The following is a 16,266-nucleotide window of genomic DNA, read 5'->3' as shown; positions in this document are numbered from 1 at the left end:
GACGTACAGTACTAACTTAACATTGAAATAAACATAATATTTTCAGTCTTGTTAACCGGGGATTCGCCGCACCGTTGCTACGGTACACCGATGTCGCGTGCGGCTTTGTTTACAAAATGTGTTTCGGGAACTTTCTCTCACCGATTTTTATTGTATAATTTTACAAGTAGTAATTAAACTATTATTTCGAATTCGATCCGGCCCCCGCACCGGTGAAAATGAACTTTGGATTTATTGCACCGACCTCCGCCCAAAAAAATCCTAAAATACCGGGGATTGCGATTATTCAACTTTGGCCGATACGATATCACTTGAAAAAAAATAATCGCGATAATGCGGCATCCCCGGGGTATCGCTGCAACCTTAAATTGTAATTTTAAGAAACCTCATTTATCCACTCAATTCATGGAATAAATTATCCCTTGTTATACCATCAAATAAATTAAGATCTGTTTTATGTTTATAAAACCTTTTTTTGTTACAGATACATGTAATCTACCAGGTAATGATGAATTATCTGATATATACGAGGAATCTCCCGCTAAACGATTACGTACAGACGAGGTTTCAACACAAGATGAGTCGGACCAATCAGAAACAGAGGAATTTGAATTTAATAATTCAAAGAAACTAAAAGTTTGCATGTAGGTAGAACTTGTATAGTGACTATAGTGTACTTCCCATAAAAGGAGGCGTTGGATGGCGTAATGGTTAGCACATGCGCTTTGTATCATAAGTCTGTCATTGAGTCAACTGGCGTGGTTTTGAATCTCTGGTTGTACTGACAAGGAGTAGGGTCGCCCATCCAACCTCGTGGGTTTTCTCTCGGATCTCCGGTTTCCTCCCACTGCTAATGACCCTTACGCGCAAGCGTCTTCATTAGTCCAGGAGCAGAACAGTAGGACGTTAAACCCCATTTCTTTTTTCAAATAAAAAATAATTATTTTTCAGCCAATCACCAGTGAAGAAAATAACAGCTGCTGATTTGTGTGATATATCTATGGAAGAAGAAGACGAGTTTATGCAGAAAGAAAATAAAAACACAAAACGTTCACCACATAGAAATAAATTTGCTGTCTTCTCGGCTAAAAAAGAAAAGTTTGATTTGAATGAAAAAAGAAATAATGTGATAGTAAAGAGCAGGTAGGTTATAATATATTTATAATGTTCTTGGTGTCCAACCTCGTGGGCTTTCTCCAGGTTCTCCGGTTTCCTCCCACTGCTAAAGACCCCTACGTGCAAGCGAATGATTGAAATAAAATTGAGCCATGTGTTAGTCCTGAAATGACCTAGTTTGTGTCGAGTGGACATTAAACCCCATCTCTCTCTCTCTCTCTCTCTGACCAGCTGTAGTAGGAGGTTGCGTCAGGGGTCGTACAACCAGCTTTTGACCCTATGACGTCAGACATTGATTAATCAATCAGCATTGACGTTTCTAGTGGTTTACCCACAATTCCGTCCTTTGCACGCCAAGAAGACGGCTAACAGATGGTTTCATTGGCTAATCCCCCACACTGTCCAGAATGCAGGTTATATGACAACTCTTCCAGATCCTAGTGTAGTAAAGACAAGTAAAAAGAAAATTTGAACTATAAAAAAACAAAACGATATAGGATCTGTGTTTTAATCAGATTGTATAAAAAAATGAATAAAATTAACTAACCATAATACTAGATAAATTATGATTGCTTCAAAATGTTCGGTTGAAGACCCGATGCATCATTTTAACACAATAGGAATCCCAAGCAAACTAACTACAATATAGTGAAAGATGAATCTTGGTCTGAAATGCAAAATTTGATATTTTAGCGAAAATGGCGCAACAGCCTTTGATAAATAAAATATATAGACGATAATAAAAGTTATAGGACGGCTTTCATGAGTTAACAGGTTTAATGTCTAGTTACTCCATTAATCAGATGTTGATATTTTCTTCATTTTGTTAATTAAATATGAAATAACAAATTTGAGTACATTTTAGCATGGATATAGGCGTGGTTAATTTGATATTGTCCAAAAAATACATGATCCGATTTGACATCTTTAATGTTAAAATATTTTGAATTCCAGATTTTTTGCAAATGGAAAACAAGAATGTCAGGAGACGAACATCAAAGAAATAAAAACAGAAAAGATAGACGAGAACACTGAAGACAAATCTCAGCCTAAGCTTCCTGATTTACCCAAAATACCTGATTTACCCAAAATACCTGATTTACCCAAAATACCTGATTTGCCCAACTTATTCTCCTCCGATAAACAAAACCAGTCGACATCTCAGGGTATAAAATACAAACAAAACTTAAAGAAAAAATCACCAAAAACAAAAGAACTGAAAAAGTCATCTTCCCTCTCGTCTGCATTTAGTTGGTCAAAATTCAAATTTTCTAAAAGTTCAAGTTCGGAAAATTTGACTTCTGCTCCGTCAGTTAATAAGGCATTTCAATCAGTTATTAAAAAGGAAAAAGAAGATGGAAATTGTTCAAATGTCGGCCGTTTTTCAGACAATGAGCAAGAAAAATCAGACTCTGAAAAAAACAACTTGCCCTTGAACTCTCAAACCAGTTTGTGTTCTTTGATAAGTCTGGACTCGGCAAGCCAGAATTGTGATATGCCCATGTCAAGTTTGGACTCGGACTGTTTACCTACTACACAAGAAGTAGAAGAAATTAAACAAGAATGTGATACCGAAACCAGTTTACCTCAAACCAATTCTAGTTGTACGGAAAATGACTCCATGGATACTAATTCCAATTTTAAAAAGGCCACTTTTTTTCTAACTGATTCTGGTTGTTCTGAAACTGATTCCAGTTTGAAAAGAACTGAATCTAATTGTAGTATAAATAGTGTTAATAGAAATGAAACTGGTTCCAGTGAGAGGAATGTCGTACGATCAAGTTATTTCTCGTCTACTAGTGATATTGATAGTCCCATTGTAATAGATGACAATAGTAACGATACAATAATAGTAAAAAAGGTAAGTAATGGGAAAAAATGAGACTTAACGGAAATGAAATGGGGTTTAATGTCCTACTCTTCTGATCAGACTTAGCTAATGAAGACGGGCCTACGCCATAAATGTGCTATGAAGGAAATTTTGTCTGGACAGCGGTGCTAAGGCCTACTCTTATATCGAATTCCAAATGACAAGGGATATTTTACATGCACTCCAATGTTTACACGTGATCTCGGTTTTTGTCCCATTGAAACTATACTATTCAAAAAAAGTAGGGGATATTTGATTTTTAAGTTTTATTAAAGTCACCTAATGAAACTGACGAAGAAACAAATGACAAAATGAAATGAAGTTCACATTCATCGATTTATTCCAAATGATCGTTAGACTAAGTAAGGCACAGACTGACCATTATAAGGGTAAAATGATACCCGGGGTCAAACAGCAAAGTTACCACAGCATCACAACCAAGTCAGTAACGGGTAAATCCTCCTCTGTTTGCCAAACAAGCATTGATCCGACGTGGCATACTCCTAATGAGACGTCTAAGGTCATTTTGGTCCAGATTGTCCCATTCCTGTTGCAACGCAGCAGCAAGTTCTTGGACATTGGCAGGACGTTGTTGACGTTGACGTAACCTCTGTCCAAGCATGTCCCAGACATGCTCGATGGGGGAGAGGTCGGGACTCAGTGCTGGCCGTGGTGATGTTCTGTTGTTGGAGGTAACCTGTAACGATCCTGGCCCTGTGACATCTTGCGTTGTCATCCTGGAAGATGAAACGGCGGCCATGACGTCGTGCGAACGGCACAACAAGGACTGCCAAGATGTTGTCCCGGTAGTACTGGCCTGTAACACGCCCTGCAACAACATGTAAAGCCGTTCTTCCAGCAACAGGGATGCCTCCCCACACCATAACAGAACCACCCCCAAATCGATCATGTCTGATGACGTTAACGTCTTGGAAGCGCTCGTTTCGACGACGCCACACCCTCCTACGTCTGTCCAAAAAATCAACAGTGAACCTTGACTCATCTGAAAACATCACATTGCTCCAGCGTCGATTATCCCAGTGTTGACGATCCCTACACCAACGACGTCTTGCCTGAATGTGATGATCTCTCAAACAAGGGATCACGCGAGGACGTCGGGCGCGAAGGTGACCCCTATGCAGTCGATTCCGAATCGTCTGGCCACTCACTCTCACACCAGTGTCTGTTTGAAGACGAGCGCTGATCTGATTTGCTGTGATGACACGATTTCTCAAGGCCAAGGTACGGATAAATCGATCCTGGGCTTGAGTTGTCGCCCTTGGTCGACCTGAGCGTGGTCTGTCCTGTACAGATTGTGTATCACGGTATCTGGACCATAGCCTGCTTATGACAGACTGAGAAACATTCATCGTCCGCGCCACAACCGCCTGTGTTGTGCCGATCTGTAGCATGCCAAGGGCACGTAACCTTTCATTTTGGGTAAGCCGACGCATATCAAAATTTGTTTTCTGTTCACTAAAACAATAAAACTGATGTTTCCACCCTGGAATTCAATGCCACAATGACTGTAACATTCAAAGTCAGAGTCGTGCAAATCTTGGGTTGGACCCCCATGATGATCCCAAGCATCACCTGCATTCCATGCGGTAGCTATTGGTGCGTTTGGGCGCCACATGTAACTGGAAATGTTTCTTCTGTTAGGTTCTATAGTGACTTTTTTCGTAGTCATTTGCATATTTTAGTATTATGCCCCCAAAATCAAATATCCCCTACTTTTTTTGAATAGTATACTAGACAGCTGTCCTGGACAACTGACAAGGGGGAACCACATTGAAGTATCTCAATGAACTTTCTCGGCCAATGCAAGGATCGAACACGTAACATCATAAGATATAATAGGTCAGACAAATACTAGCCAATCTTCAATAGAAGGCTCGCCTGTCCAACCTTGTGGGTTTTCTCTGGGTCCTCCGGTTTCCTCCCACTGCTAAAGACCCCTACGCGAAAGCGAATTATTGAAATAAAATTAAACCATGTTAGTCCTGAAATGACCTAGTTTGTGTCAAGTGGACGTTAAACCCCATTTCTCTCTCACTCAATAGAAGGCTCGATCTTGCTTTAACTCTGTACGTCTTATCAAGGCCTTCACGTAATACCCTGCATAATTCGGCACTAATTTCAATTGGGAATTCACCCAGCTTGTGAGCCTATCAGATTCCTCGATCATCACAAATACCAAGTCTCGCGCTTTCAAAGTAAAATGTCTACCTGTGATAATCAGTTTAAATGTCAAGGTTTCCGTGGAGTTCGTTATGTTACAACCTCTGATTGGACGCTACTGTTCACGTGTCTGTAGATATCGTACTTATAAGTTAGGGAATTGTGAAGTAAACAAGTAACGTCCAGATGTTGTAGATAACATATCTATAAGTTTGGGAATTGTGAAGTAAACAAGCAACGTCCAGATGTTGTAAAGTAATCTAGCAACGTCGTTGCTTCAGGAACATGATACTAGACAGCCATGTTGTTATCCAATGACAATTAAGACAATAGTTGGCCAGATTCTACCCATATATGGTGGTATAGGTCTAAATATTAAGGCCAACTGCAGATTTCATCAGAATTGCGGCGATACTATATACCAGGCTCCGGGTTACCTATTTAGGGTGTTTTCCGGTATTTAGGATGTTTTCCGGTATTTAGTGTTTTTCCGGTGTTTTCCGGTATTCAGTATAAAATGGTGTTTTCCGGTGTTTTCCGGTATATAGTATGGCCCCAGAATTGCGAGATGTAAATAGGGTTAGGGCACGTGATTGTGGGTTAGGGTAAGGGCTTGGTTTAGGGTTAGGGTTATTGCTAACCCTGTTTGCATCTCATAACCTTTGACCAAATCTGTAGTTAGCCTTAATATTTAGACGTAACCATATATGGCTGTGTCTATTTAAATACTTGAATATAATGTATTTATATATTTACATGTTTAATTACAGGAAGCACCTGTTGTAAAGCCTATTACAGGTAATTATACCTTTATCTTTTAAGTCATATCAATTTAAATTTTCGTCCTTCAGGGGGCAATTATGAAAATTTTGCTATTCATATTTATTGCTTGTGAAAAAATATTTTGAAACCAAAAACATTTGCTTGCTCTTCTCAAAATTGAAGAAAAAAACATTATCAAGAGTCTGAAGAACTGAAAATCAAACTGGTTTAGCTTTAATGTTGTATACCAAGTCCTTGTTAAACTATAAAATGTACTCAGACAAGAGGAACATCAGGGTGAATTTATATATGACAATGACGTGCAGACTTGAGATATAGGTAAAATATACTTAGCTTTAAGCACCAAAGGTGGTAGCTTTAAGCACCAAAGGTGGTAGCTTTAAGCACCAAAGGTGGTAGCTTTAAGCACCAAAGGTAGTGTCTTAAACATTGATGAGTTTAGACTGACGCACATGAGTTATAAATTGTACATTTATACAACACAACAATATCCAGTAGACGTAGTACAAGGGTTAATCAGCGAACTGGATGTATGAGATGTGTTGTTGACTTTTGGGAAAGTAGGACGAGGGGAAATGTGTAGGGAGTGAAGTGCTGTAAAGGGATAGTTAGATGTATTATGAATGGTTAGAGTGGCTGTGGTGTTACGGTGAAATACTATCCCGCCACCGTAACACCACAGCTTTATGATTTGTTAGACAGGAGTGATGTAATGGGTGTCAACAACTGGGTATGCTGGTACCGTCGCAACGTAGCCGTGAAATATATATTGTGGGGGGGGAGGGCGGAAACGGAAAAATATACAATGTTGACAGTATGTGCCAGGCATGAGGCTGCGCAGACTGAGCGGCAGCTCGATAGGGAGTGTGTGGGAGGGTCACCCTCATAAAAATTTTTTTTTTTAAATTTCAGTTTTCTGTAAGCAGTGAAAACACTATTTTGGCATTGTTTGCGGGGTTAAACCTAAAAATCACATTAATACACCTATTGCACGATATTGTGAAACTAGCTGACGAAGACAGCTCGGGCGGCAATTGTTCGACTCGGGGCTGCTCTGTCAGTATCTAACAAACGCATTTAGTTCGCGTACAACTTTTAAAAACCGAATGTCAGTATGGTATTTCTCACATAATTGGTTATCGCAGAAACAGAGTAAACTGAAAGCGAGTAATCTCGACTCAAACCTATAGTCTATAGCCTACTTACTACACTCGTCACTAGGCTTCCTATATTATTGTTTGTGGACGGTTTACTACTCAGTGATAAGCCTGCGCCGCAAAAAGAGGTCTCGCCTTTTATTATTAGTATAATGACTTCCTCATGTGCGGCAGGTTAGTTTGCTTCTAAAAACACTGTTTTCCGTTCCAAAAAATACAAAAGTAATTTTCTACCAGATGACCATGGTTCTTTTCACCGAGACTAGATAATTTCTCTCGGTGTAAGGATATAGCTATGGATAAGTTCATACAAGGTCAATAAATCCGCGGTCACTTCGGGTCACACTGTTGAGAAAATAAACCGATGGGTTTGTTTAGTAGCAAATCGAGCGTGAATCAACTGAGTTTGTACTGAAAAATTTTTGAGTGATATGTATGAACTGTCTTCACACATTCGGTTTATAATTAGCGATACACAGGTACAGTGGCAAGTGTTGTACTTCACAGACTGTTTACCTCCGAACTACCTCCGCACGAAAACCCCGATTTGGGTACTTGTTAAAAAAAAACCTAAGAGTTCGCGCATAAAAATGCCCGAACGTACCAGGCGCCAGGTCATCCAGTCGATGCCTGCTCTAGGGCTTTTACACATAGACAAATAAACTGATGACAGATAAAGGTAACATTAAATTGAAAACATAACCTAATAACGTTATTAAACATACATTATACAAGAGCTAAATGTACCCCATTGCAGGTCTTTCTTTAGACCTGAAATGTTATCTAGATTGTTTATTAGACATTAATTAACTTTTCCAGAATATAATCAACTCTCAATGTCATTGCAAGTCTACGATATTTACTGGATTAGAATCCGATCTGTTGATCAACGCTCATTGGTGATTAAATCAAAAAATGGATAATCGACACTGTATTTTTTTGTACCGACTTTAGTAATGATGATCGAGGCTAGGCCCAAAATTCAATTACTAAATAAATTCTCGGTTAAGTGTGGATCAATTTGACTGAAATTTTCAGCAAATTCCCTTTACATTATCTACTTTTTATACGCCCACATTTTCATGTCGACGTATATTGTCGCCCCTGTCAGTCCGGACCTCAGGACGTCCGTCCACAATTGTTTGTGGACACTCTACAGGTCACAATTCTTATCCGATTTTGACCAAACTTAAAATATAGGTTTATCTCCAAAAGATCTCGATTGCTTTCGATATTGGCATGTATCGGATCAAAACTTCATGGATTATGGCCCCTCATTGTACGAAAAATCACGTTTTGAGCTTGTGGTACCTCTAGAGGTCACAATTTTTATCGGATTTAAAAAAAATGTTTTAGTATGTCACCGTTACACCTTAATGATGGTTGAGTTTGAAATTCATGAAAATCGGACCAAAACTGCCGGATAAAATGGTCACCCCTCATACGCAAATAGTGTAAATAAATGGTATATCAAGGTTGTGGACCCTCTAGAAGTCATAATTTTGATCCGATTTTGATGAAACTTGAAATATATTTTTATAACCCAAAGATCTTGGTTCCTGTCGATATTCGCGCATATCGGATCGTAATATCCTGAATTATGGCCCTTGATTGTTCGAAAAATCGCTTTTTGTTTAGCTTGTTCTCTATCCATCTCTTGCAAAATGTGGGCGTATCCTGCCTGGCAGCCGCTGGTTAACTATTGTAGTGAGAACTGCCAGCTGTTTATCTAATCTCCCATAATGTATCTTTAAATAACAGATAAGTAGTGTTGTTTTTTGTTGTGAATGTGACAAGTAGTTTAGTCACGGTAATGTTGTTTTATAGTCCTCTGATGTTAATATACAAATATTTTGTCTTTTTCAATAGCAAAGAAAGCATGTAGAGTGTCTGGATTGTCCAAGTCTAGTCGCAAGAAGTCTGGAACATCAGGTAAAGTTATGGATGTCAGTCAAACCAAGATAAAGGATCTTTTCTCCAGATTTGGAAGGAAAAAAACAGAGTAAGTTTTATCTTTATATCTTTAAATGCTATGTGAACTCGGAGAGGGCAAAGACTTTCAGAATTTTTATACACCCACATTGAAATGTGGTCATATATTGTTGTCGCCCCCGTCATTACTTTATTACCGAAAAAAGTAAAAATATGCGACAACTCTTGTTGACTGCCCGGACGATATAGCTGCTGTTGGCGTATGTTTCGTTGCCTGGCAACTTATCTTTGAAAATTGGTCTTCACTTATCGGGAGTTACTTCCCAGGCAAATGGAAACATGTACAAGAAGGGTGTTGGATGTCTGACTAGTTAGTGCGAGCACATTGTATCATAAGGTCTGTCATTGAGTCAACGGGCGTGGTTTCAATTCCCCGGTTGTACGTGACAAGAAGTAGGGTCGCCTGTCCAACCTCGTGGGTTTTCTCCGGGTCCTCCGGTTTCGATTCCCTGCTTGTATGTGACAAGTGGTAGGGTCGCCTGTGTGGGTTTTTTTCCGGGTCCTCCAGTTTCCTCCCACTGCTAAAGACCCCTACGCTCAAGCAAATTATTGAAATAAAATTGAACCATATGTTAGTCCTGAAATGACCTAGTTTGTGTCAAGTGGATTTAAACCCCATTTCTCTCTCTCTCATGTCCAAGAACATTTGATAGTTGAAAGAAGAGTAGGGGGGGGGGGATGTAACTGTAAGGGCAAGCTGTTCCGAGTTCCCCTCACACATTGAACTTACAAGCGTAGGAATAAAAATGACCATGGATGTTCTAATCAATTTTAATCTTGGCCATCCGATAGTCTGGAGATTTGATTAAAGGCTTGCCATGTACATGTAAATAAACATTATAGGTCAGACAAAAGATCTTCAATTGGCAGCTGGGTCTGTGTGATGATGCCATGCTACTCAATTGGTCGCTGGTTTGATTCCAGCTGTTTTTTTCCTCCCACCCACCATACTTGGCTATAAGTGAAATTAGGGTCGCCTGTCCAACCTCGTGGGTTTTTTCTCGGTCCTCCCACTGCTAAAGACCCCTATGCACAAGTGAATTATTGAAAGAAAAATGACCCATATGTTAGTCCCAAAATGACCTAATTTGTATTGAGTGGTCAGTGGACATTAAACCTCATTTCTTGGCTATGAATGAAATTTATCCTTTGAACATTTCAGTAAAAATGATGATGTTGAAGAAATAACTGATGCAGATAGAACACCAGAGTCTCATACATCCAGTAACAGATCTAAACTATCATCTATACAGCGTAAACTATTGTCTTGATAATCTGAGCTAGTATTAATTCATATGTAGTGCTTCTCTAATTTTGGGGATATACACAATTATATGTTTCAGAATTGAATTCTCACAATCAATTAATCTCAGGCAACATGACTGAAAGAATTCTGTAACCATTTTATTGTATTGGGTGTTGAAAGGTATTATTCGTAAAGAGAAATAGGTTAGAATTCATTCCAGGCACTGTACATGGTGTCAATGATATATAATCTTTAATATATAGCTAGTCCCTTGTTTGAGGGGGGGTTGGATGGCTGAATGGTTAGCGTGCGCGCACTGTATCATTAAGTCTGTCATTGAGTCGACTGGCGTGGTTTCGAATCACCGGTTGTACGTGGCAAGGAGTAGGGTCGCCTGTCCAACCTCGTGGGTTTTCTCCGGGTCCTCCGGTTTCCTCCCACTAATAAAGACCCCTACGCGCAAGCGAATTATGTAAATAAAATCAAACCATATGTTAGTCCCTAAATGACCCAGTTTGTGTCGAGTGGACGTTAAACCCCATTTCTCTCTCTCTCTCCCTTGTTTGAAGCATATTTGCCCATTTGTCATTATTGATCGACTGACCTTGAAACTAAGCAGATGGAGTTCTTGCCTGTCAGTATATATGCCATGAAATAAGAATTTCTTTAAAACACAATGAAGAGTTATGGTTTTAATGTGTTAAAATATCTAATTATAAACTTGATAATGTCTTCGGGAAATCCATATTGTAGATCTGACGTCAAACAAAATATCTTCTTTCATTGACATTTAGTAATTGAACATATTAACACAAGGTACAATTTCATGGATACATAATTACTGAGTTTAATACTAAGCCACGTTTCGACCAGTATACTCTCGTCTTTATCAAGCAAACTACTTTAAAAATTGACTGTCTGAAAAGTGAAAAACTTGCTTTATAGGAATTTTAATGATTTTATTTCAAGTACTGTATCAATGGTACAATGTTTATAGTAGTTTTAACATGATTTTAATTCAAACATCCTTCGTTTAATATTCTATATGAAAATAACAAAACACTTTTATTATTTGAAACCATTTTAATTGGGTTTTTTTTACAAAATGTAGTTTTTATGAAATATGAGGAATGTAGTTGAGACTTGTTATTTGCTTTATACTTTGATTTATATATGTACAAAATTGTTTTATTGTAAAATGAATTCTTAATTGTTAATAAATAATTCATATTGTTATCAATTTTCTCTGTGATGGTGAGTGGGAGGGCGGTTGGGAGGAGAATGTTGACACAAGTGTGTTGTATCATAACATTTGTCATAGAGTCAAGTGACATGGTTTCGATTCCCCGCTTGTACATGATGAATAGGGTCACCTGTCCAACCCTGTGGGTTATCTATTGGTCCTCCGGTTTCCTCCCACTGCTAAAGATCCCTACGCGCAAGCGAATTATTGAAATAGGATTGAACCATATGTTAGTCCCGAAATGACCTAGTTTGTGTCGAGTGGATGTTAAACCCCATTTCTCTCTCTCTATGATGGCGAGACATAACATGCCATTTTTCCCAGTTTTAATAACAGACTTTACCACAGACCATCACTGTAAAGGTAATAATGTTCACTGAAAATTTCTGCAACAAAAAGATATCATTGTAAAATTGATAATGTTTACTTGTGAACAAATGACTTGTACTAAGGAAAATGTCAACTGGAACAGATCTAACTCATCATTTAATATGTATTCATTAAAATAGTCAGTAATCAGGTGAGTGTGACTTTTGAATGATATACATCACTATTGGTCAGGTTTGTGTATTCAATAGTGATGAGTATTAGAACTAGTTATGCTTTTACACCAGTAGTTGAATCTTTTACACCTAGTTACATACCTACTAATTAATGACTACTGTATAATTTTCTATACATACTAAACATTTGTACACTATAGTGATGACTACTGTAGAAACTGAGCATTAGTTTATGATAGTGACGTCTACTGTAAAATGTTCTAACCACTTTCTGTAGACACTAAACATTAGTTTACAATAGTGATGACTTATATCATATAATGGTATAAATTTTTATGAATACAAATCATCAGATTATAAGTAAACAGTGTATGTGAAAACATCCCCTTCATGTGGGTTCTATTAAACATACATTATTCAAGAGCTAAATCTGCCAATTGCAGGTCTTTCTTTAGGTCTGAAATTTGGTTTAGATTATTAATTAAACATTAATTAACTTGTCCAGACCATAATCAAGTCTCGATGGCATCGCTAGCCTGCGATATTTACTGGATTATGATCCCATTTGCTGCTCGACTTCTATTCATAATTTAATCATGAAATGGATGATCGAGACTATGTTTTATATCATACAGACTTTAGTAATGATGATCGAGGCTAGGTCGAAATTTCAATCGCTTAATTCTCTGTTCATAGTGGATCAATTTGACTGAAATATTCAGCAAATTGCCTTTACATTATTTAGTTTTTAACTATTATAGTGAGAATTGCCAGCTCTTTATCTTATCTCCCATAATGTATGTTTAATCAGTGAAGGAGGACCACATGTAAACAATGTTGTTTCTATCAAATTGTTTGAGATATGTTAAAAATAAAATGAATACAGAAGTTGAGCAATAGATGAGAATTTAAATTGGAATGTGATATCTGTTAGATGGTACGAGAAATATTGATGATTCAATTTTAGTATTTGTGCGTCATTTCCAAGAAATAAAGTTCCTGAAGAAAACGTAAAAATAATAATAGGTGTTGTTCAATCTGATTAAAACACAGATCCTATTTCATTACGTTTTTTATAGTTTAAAATTTTGTTTTACTTGTCTTCACTACACTAGGATCTGGAAGAGTTGTTATATAACAGGCATTCTAGATAATGTGAGGGATTAGCCAATGAAACCATCTGTTATGGCCACTTCTTGGAGTGCCATGCACGGAACTGTGGGTAAACCACTAGAAACATCAACACTGATTGATTAGTTTAATCTGATTGGGTGTAGGTATGAAGAAAATAAAGACCTTTGATTGGTCGTGCCATGAAGCAGTAGGGGCCTACTTTGTCGAGTTACGCTGAATACACATAGAGAACATCGGAGTTAATACTGGGTTATTATTGTTCATATTTCTAACAAGATCACATTATTGTTCTTATTTCTATCAAGATCACATTGTTCTTATTTCTAACAAGATCACATTATTGTTCTTTTTTCTAACAAGATCACATTGTTCTTATTGCTAACAAAAGAACATTATTGTTCTTATTTCTTTGAATCGTACATCCCCTGTAAATTTTTCTTTAAGACATTCTCCTGTGATTTCTGGCCTTCCCGTGCCGAGGCAAATGGCTTCCTTAACGCAGGAATATCTGAAATTATAAAATCATCTTTATAGGGTCTGGAAATAATCAATTTAGTTGTTTGGATGAAAGATTTCAGGCACTAATGAACTGGTAGCTAATACATGTATTTTAAATATCATTAAATTAAAAACACATCCCAAAAAAATATCTTTGCCAGGCAAAGTAACAGCCATCAGACTAGGGGTTATACCTGACAATGTCTATGACAGATGCCTTATTTCAAAGCTTGATTCTTGTGAAGGACAGTGCTGCAGCAGTCGGGCGAGCAAAAATTCACTATTCAGTAAATTAATGACATAGAAATAGTCATAATTATGATTGGATAATGAAATGAAATTAGGTTTAACGCCTGATTCTTGTGAAGGACAGTGCTGCAGCAGTAAATTAATGACTTAGAAATAGTCCTAATTATGCCTCCATGGTTGGATAATGAAATGAAATGGGGTTTAACGTCCTACTGTTCTGCTCCAACAGGGCTAATGGAGACGGACATACACCATACAGTGTGCTATGAGGGGAAATTTTGCACCAGTCGGCTGTGCTACAGCCTACTTTTATTTCATGTTCCAACTTTCAAAGATTCTTTTACGTGCACACCAATGTGTACCTGTGACCTTGGTTTTTCGTGCCATCCAAATGACTATACATTGTCCCTTGCCCGACCCTTTGTCCTGCGCCACTGGCACCATGTCGGAAAATCTCAATGAACCTTCCTGGCCAACACCAGGATTAAACACGGGACTTCCATGTTAGCGAGCCACTGACTTACTCACTGAATCACCACAGCTCCCAATGGTTGGATAACTTTCTTTGCAACTATGACAAGAATAGCAGTGACTCTGTAAAAAATTTATCATTATTTTATGCCAATTGTCAAGTGTCTTACTTTTTTCCAAATTACTTAGCTATTCATGATGTATTTCTGAGTATAAAATAGTAATTTAGCAAGAGATTTTACCTTTAGCAAATGTTTCAATCAAATTTACTGTTTCATCAAATCGTCGAAGTGTGTTTAAGGCTGTTGCCTTTCTATATAAAGCTTTCTCATTAAATGGTTCAATCTCAAGAACTTTATCACAATATTCATTTATCTTATCATAATTTGATGATTCTTGTTTCATGAGGCTGGCTGAAAATAGAAATTAATACATGTTGTATAAATGCGAACAAAATTACTTGTTAAATTAACGTATCTAACAGAAAACATTATTAAAATTAAAACAAGTTCAACTCAGTCCGTAAGAACAGAGAGAGATAAATGGGGTTCAACGTCCACTCGACATAAACTAGGTCATTTCGGGACTAACACATGGATTAAATCTTATTTCAATAATTTGCTTGCGTATAGGGGTCTTTAGCAGTGGGAGGAAACCGGAGGACCCGGAGAAAACCCACGAGGTTGGACAGGTGAACCTACTCCTTGTCACGTACAACCGGGGAATCGAAACCACGGCAGCTGACTAAATGACAGACCTCATCATGATGCAGCATGCACGTGCTAACCTAACCATTCGGCCATCCCCCCTCCCTATCATATTAATGAATCCATGACCACTCGGACCAAGACCAGTCGGACCAACTGATAGAACACTCGGACCAAACCAAAAGACTACTTGGACCAAACAAAAAGACCACTCGGACCTATAATAAAGTGTTGTTTTAATAAATTAATAATTTTGAAAGAAAAAAGGAACAACCTGCTAAATTGTTATAACAATCTAACTGAATTTTACGAATTTGTAATTTCATTTCTTCAGGGATGTCATTGCCTTCATTAGGCTCTCCACTTAGATGGGACAAAATATCACTTTTAGATTGCCCAATTCCCTTCACTTGAAGTAATGCTCTGTGGTATTTTCCGATAGCTTGTCTCCAATTTCCTCCTTTGTGCATTTTATTCCCTTCATTTTTATATTGTTTTGCATTCTCAATTCTTTGCTGATCACTTATTTTATCTGTGGATGGGAAAGCCATGGCTCCATTTTCCATCTTTATCCAACAAATATTTAATTAATTTGTTGGTCTTGACTTTATTAAGACTTTCTTATGTCCAGCATTCAAAGGGAGGTAACTCCATTTAATAAACAAATGATTTTCTTTGTGAAGTCAATCAATCTGAAATATTGAAATAAACTTCATTGATAAGAGCCATGAAAAAATAAAACAATATTGAATAATTTACAGAAAATATTCTTTATTTTTTGTCAATTAGACTAAGAAGTAACTCTATTAAACATTTTAGATTTTTTTTTAGTAGGTAGGCCTATTAGGCCTAGTATTTATTTGTCATTCGCACAAATAACTGATACATTTTTGGGCCAGATTCCAATACTTTCTCTAGCGATTTATTAGAAAGTTATGTATCAATAATGACAACTTTCTCTTGTGAACCTAAACCTAAATTTTAATAAAACGTTCACTAACCCAAAGATTTTTTTTTTTTTTTTAACCGATCAGAGTTATCCTTTTATTACCGTAAATGGGTATTTACATGTCGTAACCCTTCTTCAACAGCGACACAAACATAAAACCTTTACAT

General features: G+C 37.5%; 2 protein-coding genes across 2 annotated transcripts in view; one reads left to right on the top strand and one right to left on the bottom strand.

Annotated features, from left to right (window-relative positions):
- The window catches only part of LOC126820381 (exonuclease 1), a 41,827-nt gene extending 30,140 nt beyond the window's left edge, over positions 1-11,687 (top strand). Inside the window, exons 10-15 of the mRNA XM_056100830.1 lie at positions 485-644; positions 952-1,143; positions 2,071-2,977; positions 5,938-5,965; positions 8,977-9,109; positions 10,262-11,687. Of these exons, the coding sequence (XP_055956805.1) occupies positions 485-644; positions 952-1,143; positions 2,071-2,977; positions 5,938-5,965; positions 8,977-9,109; positions 10,262-10,370 (1,529 nt within the window). The 3' untranslated portion in view covers positions 10,371-11,687. The remainder of the gene's footprint in view (positions 1-484; positions 645-951; positions 1,144-2,070; positions 2,978-5,937; positions 5,966-8,976; positions 9,110-10,261) is intronic.
- On the bottom strand, positions 11,416-16,199 carry LOC126820402 (tetratricopeptide repeat protein 9C). Its single transcript, XM_050548320.2, has 4 exons — positions 16,152-16,199; positions 15,425-15,842; positions 14,686-14,856; positions 11,416-13,733 (listed from the first exon to the last, which is right to left on the bottom strand). The coding sequence occupies exons 2-4, from the start codon at positions 15,714-15,716 to the stop codon at positions 13,627-13,629; spliced, it is 570 nt and encodes a 189-aa protein (XP_050404277.1). The 5' UTR covers positions 15,717-15,842; positions 16,152-16,199; the 3' UTR covers positions 11,416-13,626.
- Between the last annotated feature and the right edge of the window lie 67 nt (positions 16,200-16,266).

The sequence above is a fragment of the Patella vulgata genome, chromosome 5 (assembly GCF_932274485.2).
Source record: "Patella vulgata chromosome 5, xgPatVulg1.2, whole genome shotgun sequence".
In the NCBI taxonomy this organism is placed as follows: domain Eukaryota; kingdom Metazoa; phylum Mollusca; class Gastropoda; family Patellidae; genus Patella; species Patella vulgata.
The sequence above is the reverse complement of the archived record's forward strand: the minus strand, read 5'-3'. Positions and strand labels throughout refer to the sequence as shown.